The following is a 25,037-nucleotide window of genomic DNA, read 5'->3' as shown; positions in this document are numbered from 1 at the left end:
GGTCTCCTCCAAGTCTGCATCAGCTGGAGCATCACTCCAACCCTGGAACCGCCAGCAGAAGAGCCCAAGGAGAGTCTGGAGGTGCCTGGGGTAGAGGCCAGGAGAATGAAACCAAATCCAGAACTTGGTATGTGGGCGTCTGGCCAGTCCTAAGGGCCCCTAGACAAGTCACTTAACCTCTCTGGGTCTCAATCCTCCTTCTGTGGAGTGGGATGTAGTATGTAGGGGGTCAATAGGAGGTGCTGTGTACTGAGCACCCACTCTGTGCCGAGGCCGAGCAGAGCACTCAGTGAGCCACCCCTCGGCAGACCCCAGGGCCCTCCAAATCCCCATGTCATGGGGTAAGCTGAGGCTGACAGCGGGTGGCTTTCTCAAAGTCTCTCAGCAGCCCTTGAGAGCCTCCATCTCCCTCTGGCCTCAGTCTCCCCACCCACAGCGCAAGGGCTGGGCTTGAGGCCACGTGCTCACTGTGGGTCCGTCTGTCCTCTCCTGGCCGCCCAGCCCCTCCCTCCTTGGGAGGCCTCTGCCCCAGGGGTGGCTGGACCGCAGACACCGTCGTCGGGCTGAGGCACCCGAGGCCCAGCCAGTGGGTGGGCCTGGGGAGTGGAACACTGCATCTCACCTGTGCTGGGTGGACTCGGGGGCCTGGGCCCCCCTGCGGCCTGGAGCTCTGGTGCTGTGGCCTCCTGCTCTGTGAGGCTGCTCTCCGTGGCCTGGGCCTCCTCCTCTCTGGCCTCCATGTCTCCGAGGGAACCTGTGGACACAGCCCAGGGGGTTCAGTGAGGAGAGTGGCCCATCTGGGTGCAGGCACGGGCTCCGTGCCTGGGTAGCGTTGGCCCGGGTTGTGGCCACATCACCCCGGGCAGGGGCCAGCCGCCATTGAGGTCAGAGGTCCCCGAGACCTGTTCCACCTACTCTGTCTGAGCCCCAAACAACTCCCAGGCCTGGGGTTGGCCCTCCTTGCTGTCCTGACCTCCACTGGCAGATGGACTCCACTCTTACCAGGACAGGTCCCTTCCCTCCTGTGCCTCTTCCCGCCCGATGGCCCTGCCCCACTGAGCAGAAGTGTGGGGACGGCCACGGGGCCCCTTCTGGTTGGCCTTTGAGGGCCAGCACTCCCATCCCACAGACCCACGCTTCTGGCCCCAAGGCCCCAACACCCATCTGTGGCCTCGAGGAGGGACACCCGCAGAGTGTCCCTCCTACGCCCAGCACCTCCTATGTCCAGCTGTCTCACAGGAGCCCCCGAGGCTGGGGACTCACGCCCAGCAGGGCCCAGCGGAGGAGATGCCCAGAACCCGGGGGACCAACCAACCACCGACAGGCATGGGCCAGCCGGGGTGGGGGCAGGGCTGGGCCCTGGGCTCCCTTCCCTAGAGACTGCAGGGGACAGGAGCCCCTCAAAGGGCAGAAGTCATCCCAGGGGACAGGTGCTCAACCCTGAGTGACCATGGGGCCTGAGAGCAGGGTTGGGGTGCAGCCCATGACATCAGGCGGAGGTGTCAACTGTGTGACGGCGAGGACGAGCCCCAACCCTACCTGGCCCTAGGCCCTGGCCTGGATGCCTGTCCATCCCTGAGCTGTCCATCACTGGCCCACACCACTCATCCCCTGGTCATGGAGGAGCTGTGGAGCCTCCTGACTCACAGACACCCACTCAGGGCGGCTGGAAGCCACAGACCCCACCACAGCCAGGCCCCTGCCACCAAAGGAGAGGAGTCAGGAGGGGTCAGGGGCACGGGACCAGGGCAGGGCCAGGGTAGCACCCGCGCTCTGTGCTGGAGAAGCCCGGGGCGTGGGGCTGGCCCGGGGGCTGAGCTCAGTCTCTGGAGACAGTGAGGGGCAGCGGGGAGGCCACCAGGACTTGCTCCTCTGTGGCTCGGGGCTCCTGACCCTCATCCTGATCCAGTGCCACCCCAGACAATGTGGCCCCAGGTCTGCCCTCGAGAGGGCCTCTCGCTCACAGCTCCTTCCCGGAAGATGTAGCTCATGGAGGGGGACACAGCCAGGCCCACGCCTGGCCACAGTCCAGCACTGCTGCCCACCCTGGGTCCCTGATGCTTGTCCAGGTCAGGGGACAGATCTCCAAGGGCTGGGACCCAGGGGCCAGTGTGGCACGCTCTAGGCCGACCCTGAGGCCTGCAGTCCGCAGGAGGGTGGGCAGCTGTTGGGACTCTTCTCTCATGGTAGGTGGATGGGCAACTGTGACCAAGGCTCCACCTTCCTACCTCCCGCTGACCTCGAGGGCCAGCCATGTTCTAGAGTGAGGGGACACACCCTGGGACACTGCCTGGGACTTCCACGCGTTGCAGAGACAGACAACCACGGTGGCCTCGCTGGAAACAGCAGCCAGTTACAGGAGCACAAGCAGGAAGGGGTGCAGAGAGGGTGCCAGGGGGATGCTGCCACAGGCCCCGGGCGCAGGCCCCGAGACAGCCCCGGCATGATGCTGACCGCGGAGCCACAGGGGGAGAGCCTCCTCATCCTGGGGCTTAGGGAGCCATGGCGGGTCTCAGGGAGAGCATGGCGAGACCTCTGGACACACTGGCTCAGCCTCCAGGAACTCCTTGGAGCTGCCATCAATGTGCCCACGGGGCAGGCCTGGATGGGCAGTGGGCACACCCCAGAAGGTCCACCTGTGCCCAGGAGGCAGGGCCTGACCTGTGTGGCCCCCCTCAATCAGTGCTGCAGTGGAAGCCAGCAGGGCCAGCCCCGAGCAGACACACCCTCCAGAGGGCCAGAAGGCTCTCGCTGCCCAGGCCCTGGCAGAAGCCCCCGGCCCCTCGAGAGCTGCGTCCCTCCTGTGCACAGCTGTGGGACCTCAGTGCCTCTGTCGCCTGCTCTGCAAATGGGGACCAGGGGGCTTCGGGGACCAGAGCACGGGGCGGAGGGTGTGCATCAGGCACCCCAGCCCTGCCTCGGCCCCCAGGAAGGCAGCCCGACTCGGCGCCCAGCCACGTGGGCCTCAGATGCCCGGGGCGGACTGTGCAGGGTCTCCACTGGGGGAACAAGGGCACTGCTCTGCACAGGGCCCAGGAGACGGGTGTGGGAGAGACCGCCGGCCCCGCACTGAGCCCCCAGTGGGCTGTGGCGTGGCAAACCCTGCCCCCGGCCGTCTCGGCCTCCCGGGAGCTGGAGTCCCAGCTGGCATCGTCCTTCCAGACACACCGGGGCCATGAGAGCTGTCAGGTGGCCAGGGCATCGGCAAGCCACAGCTGGATGCTGCTGCCTCCAACAGAGGCCCTGTCCCTCTGGGAACCTTTATGCTACTCAGAGACCCCAATAGCTGGGCCAGGCTAACCCATGGCCAGGCAGGTGGACAGATGCTTACTGTGTCCTTGCTGTGTGACCTCTGGCCAATTACTGTACCTCTCTGTCTCTTTGGTCTCCTGGGCTACAAATGGAAGCCACCCCAGCTGCACCTTGCAGAATGAACGTGCTCCCACCTGCTCAGTGTAGCTCAGGGTGCCCGTGGTAAGGGCTCCGTGAACACCAGCTGTCACTATCGCTACACACTGCCACCCGTGGCCCAGCAGAGCCTGAGGCACGGGAGGCACATGCGGTGTCATTAGGCACCTCCTGTGACCTCCCGCCCCTGCAGCCCCGCGAGGTCACCCGACAGTCTTCATCTCGGATGGGGAAATCAAGGCACAGGGTTTGGTGGACAGATGTAGGGGGAGGTGTGCAACGTGTGGGGGGCCAGAGAGGGTGGCGGAGGAGTGGTGGCAGGGGACACCTGCGGCGGCAGGGAGGGTGGAGGGAAGGCAGGATCCTGAGGCAGTCACACCACCCCAGTTCCACCCCCCAGAGGAGAGCTGAGTCACACCACATCATGGGTGAGCAAACTGAGGCCCGTCAAGGTGACCAGCTTGCTCGTGGTCCTCGGGGAGGATGGGACCTGGGGCACATCTTCAGGCCTGTCCCCAACACTTTCCCAACCTCAGTGCTGCCTGGGGCCACACCCCCTACCCTGAGTGCCACGGGCAGCAAGGCAGACGCTGACCTCATGGCCTGGCTGGGGCCCAAGGCCACACACCTGCCCAGGGGACATCCTTGGGTCATGACAGTGGTCACCAGCAGCTGGGTGGCTGGGCGTGGCCCCCGTGGTGCCCAGAGCCCCTGGTTATCACAGTGAGCAGACGCCCGCGCGCCCATCCGTCCCCTGCTCATTAAGCCGGACCGGGATTGGAAATGGAAACATAATAGCTATTTGATTGGGGTGAGATACTTTGCATATTGGCTCAGCACTGATAGCGGGATTTCATCAACTCCCTGTTTTCATGCTTTAGAACTGAATTAAGGAGACAGCTCCATACGGGGGCTCGTCCCCACTCCCTTCCCAGTCCCCGCTGGCCACCAGACGCGGCCTCCTCCCAGCTTTGGGGGTGGCGTGCTGAAGCCGGTCGCTGGTGGGGAGGAGATGCCCCAGGCTGCAGGGGCCCAGACAGGGTGACCCAGGCTCCCGGGGCCGTCCCCAGGCCCTCCTGGCTACGCGGGGTGGGCAAGTCCCCTGAGAACGGCACCGTGGGCCGGGGCAGTGTGAGGAACAGGGCAGGCTCAGGAGCACTCCTGCCAGCCATGGTGCCGGCTGCTGGGGCCCCGTGGGCTGCCGGGCACAGACCCCTCTGGAAGGTGCGTCCAGGGGCCCCTCACCCCGGTCTTACTCAGCAGGACACAGAGGTGGCAGAGCACAAGCCACGGGCATGGGCAGAGCTGCAGGGGTGGCCTCCTCTCCAGGCTGTGCTCAGCCACCCCCCGTCACCCAGTGCCCGAGCACCACTCCCACACTAGGCCTTCCCTGAGCCGCTGGCATGCTGGAGACCCGGCAGGGCCCACACCTGCCCCCAGAAACCCTGTGTGAGGCCTAGCGCAGGGAGCAGGCCCCGCCAGGAGGCTGAGCAGTGGGCATTCCTCCCCAAGCCCCGTGGAAGACTGGGTGAGGCCAGGGAGTGGTCAAGAGCTGGGGTCAGTTCGCCAGGCAGGACCAGGTGCCCAGCCGTGCTCTCAGGACTGCCTCCCTCTGGCTGGGGAGGGGGAGGGTGCGAGGTGGCGGGCGGCCTGGGGAGGGGAGGGGAGGTGGTGGAAAAGACCCCCCCTCCACCAGTTGGCACAGGGCCTGCCTCCTCGGCCTGCAGGCCCCGGGCAGCAGGTGGGCAGGCAGGGCACAGCGTGGCCAGGAGGGAGACCCTGGCCTCCAGGCAGAACAGAGCAGGAGATAAGGCCTGATAACAGCAGGAAAATCGCAACAGACCCAGACTTTCCCACTGCCGGGCAGCGGGCACCTCAGGCCGTGGTGGGGCAGAGAGGGGACAGGACAGTCCTGCCCTCCAAGAGGCTGCACAGTTGGGAGCTGAGGGTGGCCGCGACCCAGCCAGGCTTGCGGCTGTGACCAGCCATCCCAGGAGTCCTGTGTCAAAAAGCAGACCCGAGAGTTGGGCGTAAAGCATGACCTCTGGGCTTCAGTGGACTCCAGGACCTCTGAAGAGTGGCCTCTTCCCGGGCCACCTGGTCAGGAGGCCTCAGCCCAGCTGACGCTCACAGGCAGGGAAGCTTGGATCCGGCACCCAGCGAGGTACACGCCTCGCCTCTCAGGAGGTGGCTCCCACCCCACACGCCATGCCCCCAGCGGCTCAGGTGATGCCCGAGACCAAAGATCCATGGACAGGGCACATTCAGGAGCGCTGGGCAAGCCCTTGGGCACAGCCCCCGCCAGGCCTGTGTCCCCGGCCCTCGCAGGCCCACACTGCCCACCAGGAAGAGGCTCGGCAGACACCCAGGGGCTGGGCTCCTGCGCTGGAGCCCGCTCCCACCCCGATACCCCGAAGGTGCCCTCAGCAAGTGCCCACCCTGAGCCTCCCCGTGGGGCATCTGTCACTGCTGCCCAAACCAGTGTCCCACCACCATCCCATCTGCTGGGTTAAAGCTGAACCCGCCCCAGGGCCCAGCTGTGTCCCCAGGGTCCAGGCCTGTCCCCAGGGACTCGGCTCAGCATGGCCTCCCTGGGCCCAGCGAAGTGCTGGGTAAGCCCCGACGGATGAGTGCCCAGCCTGTCGCAGAACCAGCCCTGAGTGGGCCCAGGGTCATGGCAAGCTGGGGCCATCGCCTCCGAGCTGGATGGCCTCCCTCCCTGCCCTAGTGAGTCTGAGCAGGGGACACACGGCCCATCAGCTTGACCCTCTCTACCCCACCGAGAACCTCACAGAGGGTACTCCATGCCCCCGGCGACTGGAACTCAGTGCTGCAGGCTCCTTGGGTGGCAGTGCCTGGAGCCTGTCCCCTCAGGTGGTTAGGGCCCCCTTGTGCAGTGGACAGCTACTGTTGGGGGTGAGCTCCAGAAAGGCCAACCCAGTGTGCATGGCCTCGGCGCAACCTGCCCCGGAGGCAGGCCCTGGGCCTCGGCCAGGCCTGGAGGGTCCCTGGGCAATCCTGGGGCAACCTCAGCAAGACTCAGGTCTCAACAGAGCCAAGCAGGCCCGGCTCTGAGCTCCAGGACCCACATTCTACTGAGCTGGGCTGCTGGGACGGACCTCAGCCTTCGAGACTCGCTGTGTCCTGTCGATGAGAGGCACTCTCCTCGGGACGCAGGCTTTAAAGGCCTGAGCTGGGGAGTGCGCGGGCAGCAGGTGCAGCCCAGGTGAGACGCAGGTGCCCAGGCTCAGGCTCGCGTGGAGCAGCACACCCCGCCCCGGGGTCCAAGCTGGCCAGTGCGTCCGTATGACATCACCTGCGTTTCTTTGCTGATTTTCACTGACCCAGGATTTGACGGGGCCGGCGCCTTGTGCCTGTGGCACCCATGGGCTCCTGACCCGCCGGGCGCAGGCTGCTCCGGCACTCCCGTTCCTCTCTGGACACCCCTCCCTCCGTGCCCACTTTCAACCCCTTCTTGGAGATGAGCTGGGATCTAAAGGAGGAAGTCAGTGGGTCTAACTTGCTGGGACATGGCCACTCAGGGTTTCTGGCTGGCCTTGTCCTCTGGGGGACAAGAGCCGCTCCAAGAGCGGAGAGGACATCCTGACGGAGGCAGGTTCTGGCTCTCATGCAGCTCACCTCGGGGCACCCTACTTTGCAGACAGGGAAACAGAGGCAGAGAGGCCTCTCAGCTAGCAGAGTGGGAAGCCCACCCCGCCCTGCCCTTCAGACTGCCCTTCAGACGACCTTGCAGAGTCGCCATGAAGAGGGGACAGCGAGGCCTGAGGAGCTCAGGAAGGCCTCGGCCTGGCCACTCACAACGGCAGCAGGCTGAGGTGAGGGGACAGGTCCAGCCCAGACGAGGAATGGGGGTCATGGACCTCAGCACCACACGGGCAGCACTGTGTGCAGGATGAAGAGCAGGTGGCCTGAGGGCTTCCTGGAGGAGGTGGCATTCAAGCTGTGGCTGAGAAGAGCCCAGGAAGGGTGTCTAGGCAGAGAGCGCTGTCAGGGAAGGCCTGAGGTTGGAAGAGCGGCATGGGGTGGGGAGGCCGGGGTGGGGAGGCCGGGGTGGGGAGGCCGGGGTGGAGAGGCCGGGGTGGGGAGGCCGGGCTGGGGCCTATTCTCCCAGCAGAACGCCGCTTCTCCTGGGTCCTCCCTCTGCCCCGAGCCTGCCCCTCTCTCAGGCCAGGGCCAGCAGGCTGGGCCCTCGCTCAGTCCCCAGGGCAGGAGCTGGGCGGGGCTGCACTGAGGAAGGCGGCAAAGCGGCCTGAGAAGGCCCAGCCCCTGCCCGGGAGCTTGGTTTCAGCCGAGCTGCTGCGGCTGCCAAGTCCGCATCCCCTCGGCGCGGCCTGCGCTCACTCAACATTCATCACGGCTGAACTCGGAAACTTTATCAACGCTGAGGGTTGGCGCCATCTCTGGGCCCGGCCACTCCCGGCCTCTGATGGGCCTGATAGCCGCTGATAGATTACACGAGATTGTTTCATTCTGGAGGACGGATTACGGATGCTGGGGGCGGGGCGGGCCGTGTGGGGCCGCGTGGGAGCTGCAGCCCAGGGCTGTTGACGCACTTGGGTAAGTGTGGCCCTGACCGGCTGTGGACAGTCCGGCCACGTGCCAGGCAGGGGCGGCCGAGGCCACGCAGGGCACGAGTTCGAAGCATCCTGGGAGCAAGAGAGGAGGAACGGATCCGGCGGCCGCAGTGCAGTCCTCTCCAGATGGGCGGTCAGGGCCCGGTGACAAGGCTGAGGCCTGACCAATGGAGCCGTCGCTGCAGCCACTGGTCAGATGGATGGAGGCAGAAGGCTGCCCAGCACAGGGCAGCTGCGGCGTGACAGGCCCTCTGGCCCACGAGGGGTGGCCCCAGCCCTGCTGCTCCCACCGTGCCCAGGGCCCTCCCAGCTGCCCCCTCACCACCCACTTTACCGACCTGTGAGGCCCCGTGGCCTGTGCTGGTCATTGGGGCACACTCACACGTTCCAAGCTGATCTCCTCCCCTGCAGCCCCTCTTTGAGGACGCCCTGCCCCCACTCCTGGCCTCCACGCTATCAGCACCAGCGATGGGGACTCCGTGGTCCACACCACAGCCCTTCATGGAATTAGGGGATAGGGATTCTCCTCCCCACCAGGCCGGGATCCCGGAGGTCACAGGAGTCCCTGATGGGGTCTCTGGCCAGGACTCTGGGCCACCTTGTACAAAGAAGCCACCAAGGAGGGCAAAGTGGACTTAGGATGCAGAGCCATGCTCTCCTCACAAGTCTCTGGAAATGGGAACTCGGGAAGACCCAGGTTTCTCCAGTGTGGCCACAGAGAAAGGGACCCAGGAGAACCTGCTGGCTCACCCCAGGTGTGAGTGGGGAGACCACGGCCACCGGGGACAGGTGCTCAGAAACCATCCTGGGGGCAGAATAGATCCCTTTCCCATTTACAGATGCCTAACAGAGGCTTGGAGGATGGACACCCCATCCCCACGTCCCGACCTTGGGCCAAGCAAGGTTGTGCGTGAGTCACAGTTGGAGGGCTGGGGTCAGGGAACAGCATGCCCAGGGCCTGTAGGGAGCCTGGAGGCCAGGGTGGGCCAAGGGGGCTGGCTGGGGTCGTCCCTACCCATTCTAGGAGCTCAGTGTCCCCTCTGACAGCTGTCAGATCTTGGGTCCTCCGTGTCCTGGTCCCCCTGATTCAGGTGTGAGGGTCTGGACTCTGACATTGTGCCAGGCAAAAGGCCAGCCCGGGCACTGAGGCCTTGAAAAAGCTGAGCCTGGGGGCATTCCCACCAGCAGCAGGGCCTAGGGTGGACACAGTGTCCCGCACTTTAGGGGAGGCCCCACCCGCTCCATGGAGGCCCACTCCACAGCAGCTCAGCCAATCCCTGGGCCTCGCTCCTACTCATTTGCATGCCCCATTTCTACTGGCTGCTAGAGGGTGGGTGAGAACGGACCCTGGGGGCAAGGGGTCCGGCCTGAGGGGCGGGGCTTCGGTGGGGGCGGGGCTCCCGGCTGCCGCCGTGTGGCTGGAGCAGGCCGCTGGGACTCAGCCTTAGGCTGCTGCGCTGGGGTGTGTCCTGGAAGTGGGGGGTTTTGAGTGACCTTCCCAGGTGTCAGGCTGCGTGGGGAGCGATGTTCCTGTGCCGGCTCTCCGCTGCCCTATGGATGAGTGGAGGGGAGATGCTCCCTGGGTGGCAGGGACTGGGCCCTATTCCGAGGCTCGCTCTTCCCCGGGGCAGGGCTTTCTGCGGCCACTCGCTATCTCCAGCTGCCCGGCTCAGGGCTTCCTTTGCAAAGCAGGGGCGCGGCGCCACGTGCACCTCCCTTCGGGCCGGGCCGTCGCCTGGCGCGGTGGGCGCGGGTGCGAGCGCCTCGCTTTGTTCCTGGCATTTGGGTGGCGAGATAAGGGGAGGCAGCCGCGCAGCAGATGGATAACGCGATAGCACTCGGCGCGCCGCCTATCGCACTTTCCATCGGTTCCCTTTTCTCTCTTTCTTGTTGGGGGCCGGGCGGGGTGGAACCCCACCCCACCCCCAGAGCCAGGGAATCGGGTGGGGGCCTCTTCTCCTAGGCCCCAGCCAGAACGGGCACCCAGGGCCTGCCCAGAGCTGACTGGGAGAGGGAGGGTCCCAAGGCAGCGGGAGGGGCAGGGTCTTAAGGCCACCAGGAGCAGCAGCAGCTGTGCCATGCTCTATCTGGCCCGCTGGCGAGCACCCACGGGCACTGCCCACCTTCTAGATGAGAGCAGTGAGGCTCAGGGAGTGAAGTTGCTTGCCCAAGGTCACACCGCCAGGGCAGGTAACTGGGTGTAAGCATGCCTCTCTGGCACAAGTCGGGTTGTCTGGAAAGGGGAACCCCCTTCTCAGACGGGTGGGCTGGTGGGGGCACTCAGGAGATGGCCGGAGCCCAGCAGGGACTCTGGGCCCAGGGCCTGCAGGCAGACTTTAGCATCCTCAGCCCTGCTTCATAGACGTGGACAGTGAGGCTCAGAACAGTGAGGTGCTCGAGAACAGGAGCGACGGGGCAGGCTGGGCCCCAGGCTCCCCCCCCCAGCACCCCGGAGGCTCTGCGCTCCCTGCGTGATTCTCGTAACCTCCATCTGGAGACACTGGTGACCAGGGGCTTCCAAGCAGTGGACAAGGGGTCACCATGGACCGGAGAAGGCTCTGGGCCTCTGCAAAGCTCAGCGAGGCCATCGGCAAATGAAGTCATTTGCCAGAAACCGCAGAAGAATGGCGGCAGGAGGATAGAGAGGAGGTGCAGGGCCCTTGCAGCCACGCGCGCCCCAGGTGGTGCCCACCACCTGGCCAGGACCTGCAGGCCTGGGCAGCTCCACCTCCTCCGTCCGCTTCTCAAAGCTGAGCATGCGGGGACTGTGCGTGTGGCCGTGGCGCAGGCGAGGGGACCAGGCCAGGGGTGTGTTAAGTCACTTGCCCAGAGGTGGGATTTGAGCTCTGGCAGCCGCACCCCACAATTATCCCTTACCCCAGAGACACCTCGTCTTCCTGAGACAGCTGACTTTCTTAGAATGTGGATATAGAGCAAAATCCAGAGGACAGAAACAAACTTCCTCATCAGAGGAGCCCCAAGAAATACGCAAGAGTAGAGACAGACCAGTCTTAGCCACAGCTTCCACTGTTCCTGGGACAGGGCTGTGGGCCCCAGCGGTCACTTTCCTTCTCTGTGCCTGGGCCTTTTTCCTTGAAATGGAGGTGGTGGGCCCACTAGGAGAGGGACCCAAGGCTGTAAACAGCTCAGAACCCCCAGCCAGATGGAGACCCAGATCTGGACCAAGCCTCTAAGTCAGAGTCCCTCTTGTTTCCTCTAATGCTGTGTGACCTTGGGTCAGTTACTCAGCCTGTCTGAGCCTTGAGTCATCAGAGGAGAAACGAGGTTAAAGTTACTCTTCCCAGGGCTATAGGGAGGCCCTTATTCCACAAGACAGGTCAAGCCCAGGCCTTGCATGCAGCCAGGACTCAATAAAGGGAGCTATTAATAGTGGCAACCATCAGGGTCATAACTGGGGAGTCCCAGAGACACGGAGAGATGTTGGGGACCTTGTCCATGCTTCCTGCCCTTGGGACCCCAGAGAATCTCACTTTTCAAGAGTCACTGAAAAATGAACCCAGAGGCCGACTGGGATCCCGAGTGGCCTCAGGAGGGCCTTGTGGAGCAGGGCTGGGCTCAGCCTGGCCACCACCCCAGGGAGAGGTTGTCCCCACTGGGCCTCTGCTTCTCCTCCCACGTGGCGGGCGCCTCGCCTGTCCCTCAGCGGGAGGATTAGCCACACGCCGGCCCTAATCGCCGTATCACACATCAGCGCAGGATCTCGGATCAGCTGAAGGAGACAGGCTTCATCCAGACAGACGCACGCGCTACCTGAGCCCATCTGGGCCCGACTGTCACCGACGGCAGCGGGCCAGCCGCCCAGGCCTGATGGCTGGAGTGGTGGGGGACAGCCCTGAGCCATGGGCTTCCACATGGGAAGGGGGTGACGTAGACGGAGCAGCCAGAGTTCAGATCCCGCCCCCAACGCAGCTGGGGCTCCGCTGGGGCCTTGGCATGGAGTGAGCACCTCCTGTATACTGGCCACCGTCCAGGGACCGAGGCAGGGACCGGGCAGGTGAAACCCCGCCTGCGCATATACCTTGACAAACGGTACCCACGGGACAGATGAGGCCCTGGGCACCAAGACTGCCCTGAGGACACAGCCCGGGCCTCCGGGCTCCAACCCCATCTGCCCACCACCAGGCTGCAGGAGGCCTGGAGGCTGCATCAGCCCGCTGACCCTGCCGCCTGGGGCAGAGGCAAGTCCAGGGGGGCAGAGGCTCGGTGCGCTCTCCTGAGCAGAGCCCTGCTCCAGCCACCCCAGCCTGGCCTGCCAGGGGCCAGCTCCCGGGGAGTCTCTGTGCAGAGCCCGTCTGTGCAGCCGGACACTGGTGGCTGCCCGCCTGGCCAGGAGCGTCGGCCAAGGGCTCCCCTCCGGGGCTCCGTCCTCCCCCCTTCTCCCCACCTTCTTTTTCAAAAACATAATTTATCTGTGTATTATCAAGAAATCCAGACACTTTAATCAGTGAGCTATGAAGTCAGAATTTCCATTCTTATCTGCGGGAGGAGTGGAAATGCAGGAGATAGGCCATCGCTGGTGGGGAATGCTAATGGACGGAGGCGGGGCGCTGGCCACGGGAGCCTATCTCCTCCATTATCGAGGCCGTATCTGGCCAACCATCGCGGCAGTAATGGGGCCAGTTCAACTTTCCGAGTTATCACAGGAGCTGAAACCTGCGCCCGCCAGAGGCCCGACGGGAGACAGTGCGGGGACCAGGCTTCAGCCGCAGTGGGAGGGGGACGGCCATGGAGCCGGCACAGTGGAGGCCGGGCACTCCCTGGGGAGGCTGCCTGTGTTGGGTGGCGCTGGGTGAGGGCCTGCGGCTCAGAAGGGGAAACTGAGGCGGAAGCCCCTCGGGATCCCGCGGCTGGGTGGAGCCCGGCCCACAGGCTGGGAGGAGGCAGGCCCCACGCGTGATGGAGTGGGGAGTAGACACTCACCCCTGGCCCTGGACGGCAGGCCCTGTTCCCCAGTGGCTTAGCAGGCCCAGCCCCGGGAACCATCAGCAGTGACCTGACGGGCACGGTGTCCTGGGGCCTGGCCCCGCAGCTCCCCACCGGGCTCAGGAATCCCAGCCCTGGGCCCTGGGAGTGCGCACGGGGCACCTCGCAAATGTTGGGGGGCTACCCACCTGGCCCGTGAGTGGCCACCTGTACCACGGGAGAGGGAGCCCCAGACCCACTTGTGGCCACACCCTGGGCTTAACCCAGGGTCTCACCCCAGGACACCAGCCGGCCAGGGCCCCGGTGCTGCCCAGCAGGGCTGGCCCACGGGTGCCTGGTGGAGCTGCAGCTCTGGACTCCTGCTGCGGCCTCTGCCCAGGGAGGAGGGAACTCGCCAAGGTCACGTTCTGGGAGGCACCGCGGGGAGCCCCGGGAAGACCTCCGTGTCCTGAGCGTGAAGATGGGCACCGCCAGGCCCAGCGTGGCTCGGGGACAGCTCTCCCCAGGAGAACCGCCCTGCAGTGCCCGTCTCCTGTCCCCAAGATAGGTGCCAGCCTGACCTTTACACTCCCTGGCCTCACTTCCTCCCGGGACCTCCCTCAAGACTGCAGGGGGCGCGAGGTCAGTCTGTGCAGTGCTGGGCACGGCGTGGGCACGGGCTGGGCTGCACGTGCTCGCGGCCTGGTGGGAGGAGGCTGGGCCTGGGGCGCTGGCTTCCCCCGTCACACGGAGGCCAGGAGCACCCTTGCTGGGGTGGAGTCCTCCCAGGCTCTGTCCCTGTCCCCAGAGGAGGAGCTTCGCGGGGGGAGCGAGGCCACCTGGCCTGGCCCCTCCCCGCCGCTCCCAGTGTCTGGCTCTGGGCACAGACTTCGTGTGAAAGTACCAAGGAGACCGGGGCTGGAATGGGTCTCAGCACCCAGGACAGAGGGCTGGAGGTCAGATGCCAGGAGGAACCGGCAAGAAGCAAGCCCAGGAGACTGGGAAGGTGCAGAGATGCTGAGGGGGTGGTCAGCAGTCGGGGGGAGAAAGGTGGCCCCTGTGCCCCTCCACTGAGTTGCACTGAACCACACAGACCCCACCCCCTGCTCTGCCTGGCCATGCCTGCTGTGGGGCCTCCGCCGTCCTCTCCAACCGCGAGGTGAACGATGCTGACCCACTGATAGGGGGCACCTGAGACTCAGGAGCTCCTGGCACGAGGACCAGGCACCCTTAGAGCCCATCCTGGGTCCCCGAGAAAGGCCCATTTTGCAGAGATGGAAACTCTGAGATCAACTCCCCATAGGCACAGAGTGGGACAGCTGCAAACCTAGGATGGGCCTGTCCCCAGCAGTGGCTGCTCACAGGGAACCCCCACTGTGGTTGCTTCTCAGGAGCAGCACCCTGCCCCCGGTTTGGGGGACACAGGTCCCCAGCCTGGGAGCAGGGATAGGGCTCATGGAGACCACCCCCACCCCCCGGCTGACTCTGTGCTGTGTGACTCTCAGGCAGCCACCACCCTCTCTGACCCATTTCCTTGGATGCAGAATGGGTTGAGACCCCTAGTTTAAGCAGGTGTCTGAAGAGTCCCAGGAGGGATGGCGAACACGAGTGAGCCCACCAGCACTGGCACCCTGGGCTGATGCCAGCCAGGGTCCTGCTCCCACTCCAGCCCTGGGGCAAGAAGCCAAGGGACCCGGGTTCCAGGGCCAACTTTGACCTCACCCAGCTCAGAGGCTGCATAGCCGCTCCATGTTGCAGGTGGGGAAGCTGAGGCTCGGAGAGGCTGCGGCCACCTGGGGAGGTCAGGGGAGTGCCTGGGGGCAGGCAGGGGCCGCGTCTCTACCCCACCAGCCCTGCCCAAGGTCAGCGCCACACTCCCGCTGGCCAGGCGGCGTCTCCCAACACACTGCTGAGGAGGGGGGAGGGAGGGGCCGCGGAGAGCTCCAGGGATCCCGGGGACCTCTCAGGGGCTGAGTGGACTCCACCCAGAGGCACCCCAGCCCCGGGGCCCCTGACCAGCTCCTGCATCAGGTGAACAAGTGGGGCCTTGGTCTTCTCACCTGTGAAGCTGGCCACTCGATGACGAGGCTGTCAGGCAGGGAAGGACCACGGGCAGGGCCAGGCGGCCAGGCCGTGACACAGGTGGGGGCCGTCTTGCCTCAGACAGCAGCACCTGAAGGGCAAGGCTGCTCCGGGGCCTCAGGTGCCCGCGCACACCAGTGGGAGGTGCTCTGGGGGACCTCCTGCTGCACACCAGCAGGCAGGGCTGGGCCACGGTCACAGCAGGCCGCTGGGCTCCCGGCCAGACTCCAGGCTGGGCTCCTGTCCCGGGAGGGCCCTGCCCTGGTCGCCTCTAACCCTGGAGCCCTCGGGGTGCAACCCGGGCCTGGGTAGGGCAAGGCTGCGCTGGGGGAGCGGGCGGGAGGGTCGCGCTGGGGCCGCGGCAAGGCCCCTCCCTCGCCACCATCAGCTTCCGCTCCTCAGCCACGGGCTGGAGAGGACAGCACCGTCTCCTCCCGGGTCTGCTCTCTGTGCTCACCAGGCACCACTGTATACCAGCTCACCAGGCACCACTGTATACCCATCTCCTCCCGGTCTGCTCTCTGTGCTCACCAGGCACCACTGTATACCCGTCTCCTCCCGGTCTGCTCTCAGTGCTCACCAGGCACCACTGTATACCAGCTCACCAGGCACCACTGTATACCCGTCTCCTCCCCGGTCTGCTCCTAGTCCTCACCAGGCACCACTGTATACCAGCTCACCAGGCACCACTGTATACCCGTCTCCTCCCCGGTCTGCTCCTAGTGCTCACCAGGCACCACTGTATACCCGTCTCCTCCCGGTCTGCTCTCTGTGCTCACCAGGCACCACTGTATACCAGCTCACCAGGCACCACTGTATACCCGTCTCCTCCCGGTCTGCTCTCTGTGCTCACCAGGCACCACTGTATACCAGCCCTGCTTGAGCAGGGGAGACAGCCTGGGTGGGAGGGCCATGTCTGGGAGCAAGGGCAGCAGCCACCTGCAGTCCTGACACTGGGGTCTGTGAGTCAGGGCCATGTGCCCAGCCCCAGGGTCACTCAGAGCCAGACCACCCAGGGCTGCAGGGGGCCTGGTGCCCAGTGTGCCTCTGCTCCGCCTCGGCGGCCCTTTAGCACTGGGGCAGCACTGACCTCGGGGCTCTGGGCCCCTTGGTTCTCATTTGAGAAATGGGAGATTGGACTGGGGCATGTGCCTTGGCCAGAGCACATGGGCACAGAGAGGGCACCGCACGGCTGTCACCTGGGCCCAGGAACACAGGGAGGAGCAAGAGAAGGGAGAGGATGAGAAGAGGACAAGGAGGGGGAAGGGAGGAGGAGGAGCAGCAGGAGGAGTACTGGGAGGAGGGGAGGAGGGAGAGCAGGAGGAGGAGGAGGGAGAGCAGGAGGAGGAGGAGGGAGAGCAGGAGGGGGAGCAGTGGGAGGAGGGGGAGGAGGGAGAGCAGGAGGAGGAGGAGGGAGAGCAGGAGGAGGAGGAGGGAGAGCAGGAGGAGGAGCAGTGGGAGGAGGGGAGGAGGGAGAGCAGGAGGAGGAGCAGTGGGAGGAGGGGAGGAGGGAGAGCAGGAGGAGGAGGGAGAGCAGGAGGAGGAGGAGGGAGAGCAGGAGGAGGAGGAGGGAGAGCAGGAGGAGGAGCAGTGGGAGGAGGGGAGGAGGGAGAGCAGGAGGAGGAGGAGGGAGAGCAGGAGGAGGAGGAGGGAGAGCAGGAGGAGGAGCAGTGGGAGGAGGGGAGGAGGGAGAGCAGGAGGAGGAGGAGGGAGAGCAGGAGGAGGAGCAGTGGGAGGAGGGGAGGAGGGAGAGCAGGAGGAGGAGCAGTGGGAGGAGGGGAGGAGGGAGAGCAGGAGGAGGAGGGAGAGCAGGAGGAGGAGGAGGGAGAGCAGGAGGAGGAGGAGGGAGAGCAGGAGGAGGAGCAGTGGGAGGAGGGGAGGAGGGAGAGCAGGAGGAGGAGGAGGGAGAGCAGGAGGAGGAGGAGGGAGAGCAGGAGGAGGAGCAGTGGGAGGAGGGGAGGAGGGAGAGCAGGAGGGGGAGGAGGGAGAGCAGGAGGAGGAGGAGGGAGAGCAGGAGGAGGAGCAGTGGGAGGAGGGGAGGAGGGAGAGCAGGAGGAGGAGCAGTGGGAGGAGGGGGAGGAGGGAGAGCAGGAGGAGGAGGAGGGAGAGCAGGAGGAGGAGGAGGGAGAACAGGAGGAGGAGGAGGGAGAGCAGGAGGAGGAGCAGTGGGAGGAGGGGGAGGAGGGAGAGCAGGAGGAGGAGGGAGAGCAGGAGGAGGAGCAGTGGGAGGAGGGGAGGAGGGAGAGCAGGAGGAGGAGGAGGGAGAGCAGGAGGAGGAGCAGTGGGAGGAGGGGGAGGAGGGAGAGCAGGAGGAGGAGGAGGGAGAGCAGGAGGAGGAGGAGGGAGAGCAGGAGGAGGAGCAGTGGGAGGAGGGGAGGAGGGAGAGCAGGAGGAGGAGGAGGGAGAGCAGGAGGGGGAGGAGGGAGAGCAGGAGGAGGAGCAGTGGGAGGAGGAGGAGGAGGGAGAGCAGGAGGAGGAGCAGTGGGAGGAGGGGGAGGAGGGAGAGCAGGAGGAGGAGGAGGGAGAGCAGGAGGGGGAGGAGGGAGAGCAGGAGGAGGAGCAGGGGGAGGAGGGGAGGAGGGAGAGCAGGAGGGGGAGGAGGGAGAGCAGGAGGAGGAGGAGGGAGAGCAGGAGGGGGAGGAGGGAGAGCAGGAGGAGGAGCAGTGGGAGGAGGGGATGGGAGCACTGCACAGGACGGGTGCTGTTGTTGATGCCCTTTTGCAGATGGAGAGCTGAGGCTCAGGTGACAGGCCTTGCCCATGAGCCCAGGGCCAGTCAGGGGCCCACATCTGCCCATTTCGTGCCAACTGTCTGGTCCCAGCAGGCCTGCAGCGTGGGGTGGGCCAGTGCCATCCCTGCCCTCAGGGAGCTCACGGGACCGAGGGGGTAGCCAGGGTTGGAGCCAGGCTGCCTGGGCAGGCAGGCACAGGGCGTCAGCAGGCACTGGGCTGGGCACCCCATGCACAGCGTGAGCAGGGAGGAGCCTGACCCCGGCCCTGCTGAGCTGGCTCCCTGTCCACAGGCCTGTGTGTGAGCTGAGCTCCTACCCCACCTTCACCTGTCTCCTAATGAAACAGCCAAGGACGGGCGACCAGCGGGGGGGTGGGCGGGTGGTGCCAAGGTCATGCAGCAGGGGACTCCTCCTGCAGGTGCTGTCCCAGCTCCCAGCCCCTGGGGACAAGGCCAGGCCTCCTGAGGGGGAGAGCCGGTGAGCTCTGGAGACATCAGGAAGCTGTAGCCTCAGTCTCCCTTTCTGTGAAATGGGGACAGGAGCCTCGAAACCTCCAGGAGACCAGGGCTATGGAGGGCAAGCAGCAGTCCACCCAGGGCCCGAGTTCTCCAGGATGGCCTCTAGGCAGGCCCAGGCCCAGGTCCACAGGTTGGCGATACCAATCGGGAGGCAACAGCTGCCTCTAGGAGAAGGGCTGTCGATGGCAGATAGGCCAGCCGGGAGTATTATTCACGGGCCCGTCAAGCCCCGGGAACGTCTGGTTGGCATAGAAACAGGAGATAAGGGGCACAATTAATGGCATTGCATTCCTCCTCCTTTCTTCCCCAACTGACCCACTTAAATCCCGGCGTGCTTGGTGCCATGCTGGGTCCTGGTGACCTCCAGGGAGGGGCCCTGGGCCAGAGGGATTGGGTCCCGGACTCAGGCCCTGGTTAGGGCTGGGTGAGGCCTCCCAGGGGCTGCCCTGTGCACTAACGTCTCAGGAAGGAGGGCAGCGGGAATTGAGAGGACAGGGTTGGAAAGACCCCAAGGTCCTCTGCTGCTCCTGCAAGCCCACTCACGGACGTGGAGGCCGAGGCGGGTGGCTGGAAGTGGTGAGGAAGCTGCATGCCATTCAGGTCTGGTGGCCGGGCGGGGCCAGGCTGCCTGCATCAGCTCTGGCTGGTCTTCTTGGGTGAGAGACTTGGTTTCTCTGTGCTGTTTCCCTGCCCGGTGGAGGTGGGCCAGGACCTTCTGTGGGAGCAAGGGCCCTGTGTGGCAGCCGACACCAGCCCTGTCATTACTCTCAAATGACAAGGTGAGCTGCCTGTCCTCCCCAGGCCCAGGAATGCAGGACAGCCAACGGCCAGGAGCCGGGGCCAGGCTTTCACAAGTGTCAGAGGATGGCCATGTGGGCTCCAGGGTCCACTAGATCCCTGGAGTCCAGGAGCAGGGCAGGGGCAGCAGAGTCCCTCCCCACCTCCAGCTCCTTCTGCTACCAGTCACTGGCCGTGTGCTCTCAGGACGTGGGACAACCTGACCTCCACTGCCAGGTGCACTGCGTTGCTGCCCCCTCAGGGTGGTGACCAGGGCTGGGGACAATGGGGCAAGGCCAGCTGAGGGCAGGACTTACACTTGCTGACCCTTGGATAGCAGACCTGGTTACACCGTTTCTCCAGAAGGAATCGGCAGTGAAGGCGAGAAACCTCGCTAGCACCCTCCCAGCACTGCCGGCCCCACGGGTGGGCGGGTGGGTGTTAATGCTTAAGGGAGCAGAGAGCAGCAGGTGGCTTTGAAGCTGGGGTGAATTAGTCACCCAATGATTTGTTTAATCAAACTGCTAATGTGTGAAAAACACCTCCCCTGCGGTGGGGTGGCAGAGGGCTGGGGCGGAGAGCAACTCCAGCATCTTCAGGAAGCCCCGGGCCCAGTCAGCCCAGCTCCACTTGGTATCCGGGGTCCACAGTCCCCCCACTGAATAGGGCCCCTCAGGGTCTCTGGCCTGACCTGGGGGCTCACTGCTGTCTGAGTTTTCCAGAGAGGAGCACTCAAGCCAGTCTTAGACTCCACCACCCCTGGCCTCACCCCACCCACACAGGCACAGCCCTCAGCCCTCCACACCACACGAGAGCAGGGGACTGTCGCTCCCTTTCCAGAGCTGGAAACTGAGGTCAGCCTCGTCTCCGGAAGGGCCCCAGGCTGGTCTCCCCTTCCCCTTCTGCAAAGCATCCCCGAACCCCTCCTCAGGCCCCTGGCTCATTTACTCAGCCCCACCAGAGGCCCAGTGCCGCACACAGCAAGCACTCAATAGATACTTGTCAGTCAAGGCAGATGGGGACAGACCTTTCCCTGACTCGGGACCCTGTGGAAAAGGCAGCAAGTGGCACAAACTGGGCTCCTCCCCAAACAGCTGGGCCCATGGAAACCACCTTGAGTTGTTCTTTAAGAAAACTCCTGCACATCACAGCTGATACTTGCCAGGAACCAACAACCCGACATGATTGGGGGAAACCACCCTCTTCTGCAGGTGACGAACCCTCTGGCCCGCAGCACCATCTAATAGGAATCAGGGGCGGGGTGTCCTCTCTCTCAGCTCCGGCCTGTGCAAAGTCAGTTTTCTTTCATTTTGACGGACTGTACCACCGCCGCAGGGGGAGGACCAACTTCTTGGCAATTAGGCCTGTTTGGGGAAAAGCTCTCCAGATGGACCGCGCTGACGCCGGCTCCCCCCACCCCGTAGAGCCTCCCGGGCCCCCTCTGCCCCAGCCGCGACACCCCCGCGCTGTTGTAGCCTCGAACCCAGCGGGGCCTGGTGGCCTTAGATAAGGCCTCTTATCGCTCTTGGCGATCGCCATCGGGCCGACCGGCCCACGCTTATCAGAGCTCACATCGACCGGGGCGGGAGGAAAGCTCCGCGGCCCGGGGCGCCGGGGGTCCTGAGCTGCGCCCTGCCCTGCTCACCCCGCCAGCGGCCCGGCCTATCGTCGCAGCCATCTGGCCGGCCAAGGCCGCGCTCCTGCCTCGCCCTCCCCCCGCTCCCACGTTTGAAGTTAATAAATGGAAGCGCCTATCGCGGCCGCCATCGGTTGCGCGCCTTATCAACGCGGCACATCTATCTCCGCTCAGAACAAAAGGCGCACAGAGGCGCGGGCAGCTGCGCCCCGGCTTTGATGGGGGCACGGGGGGGGGGGGCGGCCCGAAGCGCTCGGCCCCCTCCCCTCCACACCCTGTGCAGGGCCGCAGGTGAGGCCAGGGCAGCGGGCGCGCAGCTGCTAGGGCCGCACGCACAGCCGCGGGCAGAGGGCGGGCAGGCGCCGCCGCTTGGTGACAATCAGCGTTCGCATCTTAACGCGCTTAGATCTGTCAGGGGAGGAGGCGCCCTGGGCCCCAAGCTGCTGGGAGGGTCGCTGGGACTGCCTCCCAGGTCTGGCCCCTTCCCCGGCCCAAGTCCTGGGACGCGCCAGGGGGCTCCTGGGGGCTGGCCGGCGCAGTCCCAGTCCCCAGCCTGCGCGGCTGGCCGACCCAGCGGGGCCGGGCGCTCTCTGCTCCCGAGGCCTTATCTGCGCTGGCGATCGGCTCCTAACCTGCGATCTCCCTGCCGGAGTTATCTGCCGTTCTCATCACGCCGAAGCACACTCACACGCGCTCGCACTGAAGGAGCCGGGGCTCACGGGGGAGGAAGGGAAAAAGAAACCAGAGAAGAGCGCGCATCGGGACCGTGGGTGGCTTAATACTGAGTTGACATGTTAGAAGGCGACTTTCCGAAAACAGGTCCGCTTTGCATTTGGGGAGTCGGTTACGGGAACCCGGATTCCCACTTGAGCCCCCGCTTTCCGACACCTCAGGATGGAGACACTCCCACAGGCTAGGGCACTTGGGTCCTGTGGGTAGAGAAGGCAGTGTCCAGGAGCCTGGAGCTGGGCAGCCAACCGGACCCTCCTCTCACCACCGAGCTGGCCCGGATGACCTGCTGTCTGGCCAGTGGGAGGCGCTGGAGGAGGAAGCCCACGCCGCGCCAGGGCCCTGGCCGCAGAGGCGCGAAGTTATTATTGGCGTGGGGTGGGGAGGGGCGCTTCCTGTGCGCTGGCTAGCTCCTGGAGCAGCGAAGTGGTCGCAGCAGCCCAGTGGTCCAGAGAGCGCAAGACATGTTATCGTGTGGCCATGGGTAAAGCGGACGTGCAGTGGCCCCTCGGCCCGGCGGGGAACTGCCCATAGGCCGCACCTGAGAGAAACTTGGACAAGTGCAGGGGCCACGCCAGCGGCCCGAGTCCCCAGAGCTCCTTCATTGACTCAGGGCAGCGCCCATGGGTGCAGGCATACAAGAACACTGTTTGCTGCCTGGGCAGCGACACTTGTAGGGGCAGACCTCCTGGAGGTGTCCCCAGGCAGGCAGGGCTCGGGTTCAAACCCCCATCGCCAGGCGGGGGTGGGGGGTCTGGTAGCTGGGGCAGAGCGCTGGGGCTGCTGCGGCAGCTGCACACCCGCCTCCCCCAGCCATGCGGCTCTGCGGCCAGCACTCGCGGGAGGCGCCGCCTGGTCCCCGCCACCTCTTCACGCCGTTCCTCGCAGCCCCAGGTGCCCCCTCTCGCTCCCCGGTCTCTCTTTCTCCCTCTAGATACAAAGCCTGGGAGAGTCAAGCGCGAGAGATAAGATCACAATTTCAGCCCGTCCCGACAGAGCGATCTTATCAGGATGGGACTTGCAGAATGGAATATTTTAAACTTTATCTGAGCCCAGATCGGGGCCGCCCTATCGCCGCACCATCTCGGAGATGCGGGGGAGGGGCAGGCCGCGCGGTGTCCGGGCCGCGCCCCCTACCACCCTCCTCCGGATCCTTTGGGCGGTCACCCCCTCCGGGGCCGGACCCCCGGTGCCCGAGTCCAGACGCGGGGGCCCGGCCCGCCAGTGGAGATTAGATTACGGCGCGCTTGGCACACAGCGCGGGGGGCGCGGCGCGGGGTGAAGGTCGCCGGCGCTCGCGGGCAGAGCCGGGATGGGCGGCCGCGCGGGGGTGGCGCTCGGCGGCGGGGCGCTGGCGGGGGTCTGCGGGCGGAGGGGGACGGCGAGCAAAGTTTGACTTACGCTTGATCTGCCGGGGGTTGCTCTGTTTCCTCCTGGACATGTCTCCGGCGCCGCGCGCCCTCGCGGCGGCCGCCTCTAGCCCCTGGCGGGCGGCGGCGGGCGGCGGGGGCGCGGCGGGGCCGCGGGGCCGCTCATGCCCCCGGCTCCTGGGCTCCACGGCCGCCCCGGCTCGTGTCCCCAGCCCGCCGCGCCCGGCCGGGAGCCGCTGGCGCCGCCACGGAGGCCGGAGGCCACGGCCCTGCGCTCGGGCGCGCGGACTGCCCGGCGGGCGGGCGGCGGGCTGGTGCCGGCTCCTCCGCTCCCGCGCGGACACCGCCGCCGCCGCCCGGCTTTTCTCAATGGAACCTGCGGGCAGCGAGCAGCGAACCCGCCGCCACCGTGAGGGCGCTGCGGGAGGGCGGGCCGGTCCGGGGCGGGGCCTGCGCGTCGCCGGCCGCGGGCCTCTCGCCCCGCCCCGCCCCGCCCCCAGCTCCTCAGCCCCGCCCCTCCCGGCCGTTCTTCCCCGCGCTGACCCCGCCCCCTCCTGGCCCGTCTTTCCCCACGCTGGCCCCGCCCCAGTCGCCGTGGTCCCGCCCCTCCTGGCCGGTCCTTCTGTGTGTGGGCCCCGCCCCGAGGTAGATCTCTAGCCTTTCCACTCCCCTTAGGTCTCTAAGACTAGAGGCCACGCTGGGACTTGGCCACCTGTTCCGTCCCTGGGCGCCAGCTCCGCCCCCAAACCGGACCCGACGTGACGGTCTCTAGAGCTGGGCCTCGCCCCGCCCCCTCCGCTGGATAACCCGGTCCCACGGCCTTCGTCCCGCCCCGGGTCTTGGGCTCAGAGGCCCAGTCCACCTGCGCAGTGGGGACCGCTAGCGCGGGTCCGGAAGCCCGAGGCCTGTGCGCCCACATTTGTCCTAGGCCGTAATGGGGTGTGGAGGGGCCTGGCCCAGGAGGGGTTCCATCCGAGACTGCTGTGGAAGCGGCCCCCGGCAGCAGTGACTCCCTTGTCTTCGCCTTAAAGGGAGCAGGAACCTGGGCTCTTCCCCCGTGGGTTTGGACCTGGCCAGAAAGCACAGCGGGGTCCGGAGGCCAGCAGCCCCTGACGCTGCCCTTGGGCCTCTTTCCTCAGGCCCTCTTGCCCCTGCCGGCTCCTGGCTGGAGGCCCTCCAAGGAGGTTCTCAGTAGCACCTCCCAGATCAGGAACGGCAGGTTCGCAGATAAAGAACCCACCCTCTTGTTATTTGGGATATGTCCCTGAGGTCCCAGAGGACCTTCATTTTCCAGTGAAGTTATTGAATCTCAGGGATGCACTCAAAGTGGACAGATTTGAGGGTTAGCCCACTCCCAGGAGCTGCATTCTATCCTTTTGTTATTCTTGGGCTGCATTTGGACCAGGAGTTGGGGTACAGGGTCTATCAGGAAGGCTTTTCCAGAGAAGACCCGCTGACCTCCCCCTCCCCCCACAGGCAGTTAGTCAATGGGACAGCTGTCACCAGCATTGTCATGGGTACAGGCTTGCCTAGCCTGGGCGCTCCAAGTGGGAGCCCCCATCTTATTCCCACTTCTGTTACCAAGGCCCCTATTCTGCAAGAGGAGGGTATCTCCTGCCCCAGCCACCACCCCGAGGGAACTATGGAGGAGAGTGGCCAGTGGACAGGGGGCTGGGGTCCATTCCCTTGGACAGAAACACACTGAGGTCAGGAGTCCAGAAATCTGCGGGCAGACGCTCAGCTTGCCTCTTGTTGCTCTCTGTGCTGGGCGGTGGGGACTGCCCTCCTGTGGCTGGGGAGAGGGAAATATGTCCCACTGGTTCACTAAGCCCAGGGTCCCCAAATACTTGCCAGCTAGGCAGAGCACTCCATGTCCCCACCTCCTCCCCAAGGGCAGCTGCTTCACAGGAAAGGCCCTGGGAGCTGGGGGGGTGATAGAGGAGGCTGCTTAGGCCAGCCCTGTTCTGGGTTGAGGCTGGTGCACAGCCAGAGGCTTGAGTTGGATCCTGTGCAGTAGCTGGAGAGCTGTGTTGAGGTGGTTTCTGAGGCTCAGCGGGAAGATCAGCGCCAAGGCGTGGGGTTAGTGGTGACTGTCTAGGCTGTGGGTGACAGTGACTGTATACCTTTGGCTCCTTCTTTGCCTGCCTGATGTAATTTGTCAATCCCACATATGGATGAAACCTGCAGCCCTGGGAGGAGGGACACGTGCTGGGTCAGACACAGAGCCTGCAGCCTGTGCAGTATGAGAGCAGGCCCTGGGGCCGGCGG

General features: G+C 65.4%; 1 protein-coding gene and 1 long non-coding RNA gene across 3 annotated transcripts in view; both read right to left on the bottom strand.

Moving 5' to 3' along the window:
* Window positions 1-22,908, bottom strand: part of Zfpm1 (zinc finger protein, FOG family member 1) — a 56,055-nt gene extending 33,147 nt beyond the window's left edge. Inside the window, exons 1-2 of one of the 2 annotated variants that reach the window (XM_046434594.2) lie at window positions 22,801-22,908; window positions 623-754 (exon numbers count right to left, since the gene is read on the bottom strand). In XM_046434594.2, coding sequence (XP_046290550.1) covers window positions 623-754; window positions 22,801-22,840 — 172 coding nt within the window. In that variant the 5' untranslated portion in view covers window positions 22,841-22,908. Of the gene's footprint in view, window positions 1-622; window positions 755-21,302; window positions 21,381-22,800 lie in introns of those variants that run through there. The other variant, XM_046434595.2, reaches the window with a different exon arrangement.
* Window positions 12,441-16,440, bottom strand: LOC124086423 (uncharacterized). Its single transcript, XR_006849797.2, has 2 exons — window positions 14,987-16,440; window positions 12,441-14,719 (listed from the first exon to the last, which is right to left on the bottom strand). It is a non-coding gene; the product is annotated as an uncharacterized LOC124086423 (long non-coding RNA).
* Window positions 22,909-25,037: the final 2,129 nt, after the last annotated feature.

Source organism: Marmota monax, unplaced genomic scaffold (assembly GCF_021218885.2).
Source record: "Marmota monax isolate L192 unplaced genomic scaffold, Marmota_monax_Labrador192_F-V1.1 WCK01_AAM20220418_F8-fsc00024, whole genome shotgun sequence".
Classification (NCBI taxonomy): domain Eukaryota; kingdom Metazoa; phylum Chordata; class Mammalia; order Rodentia; family Sciuridae; genus Marmota; species Marmota monax.
This window is presented reverse-complemented; position numbering and strand designations above follow the sequence as displayed.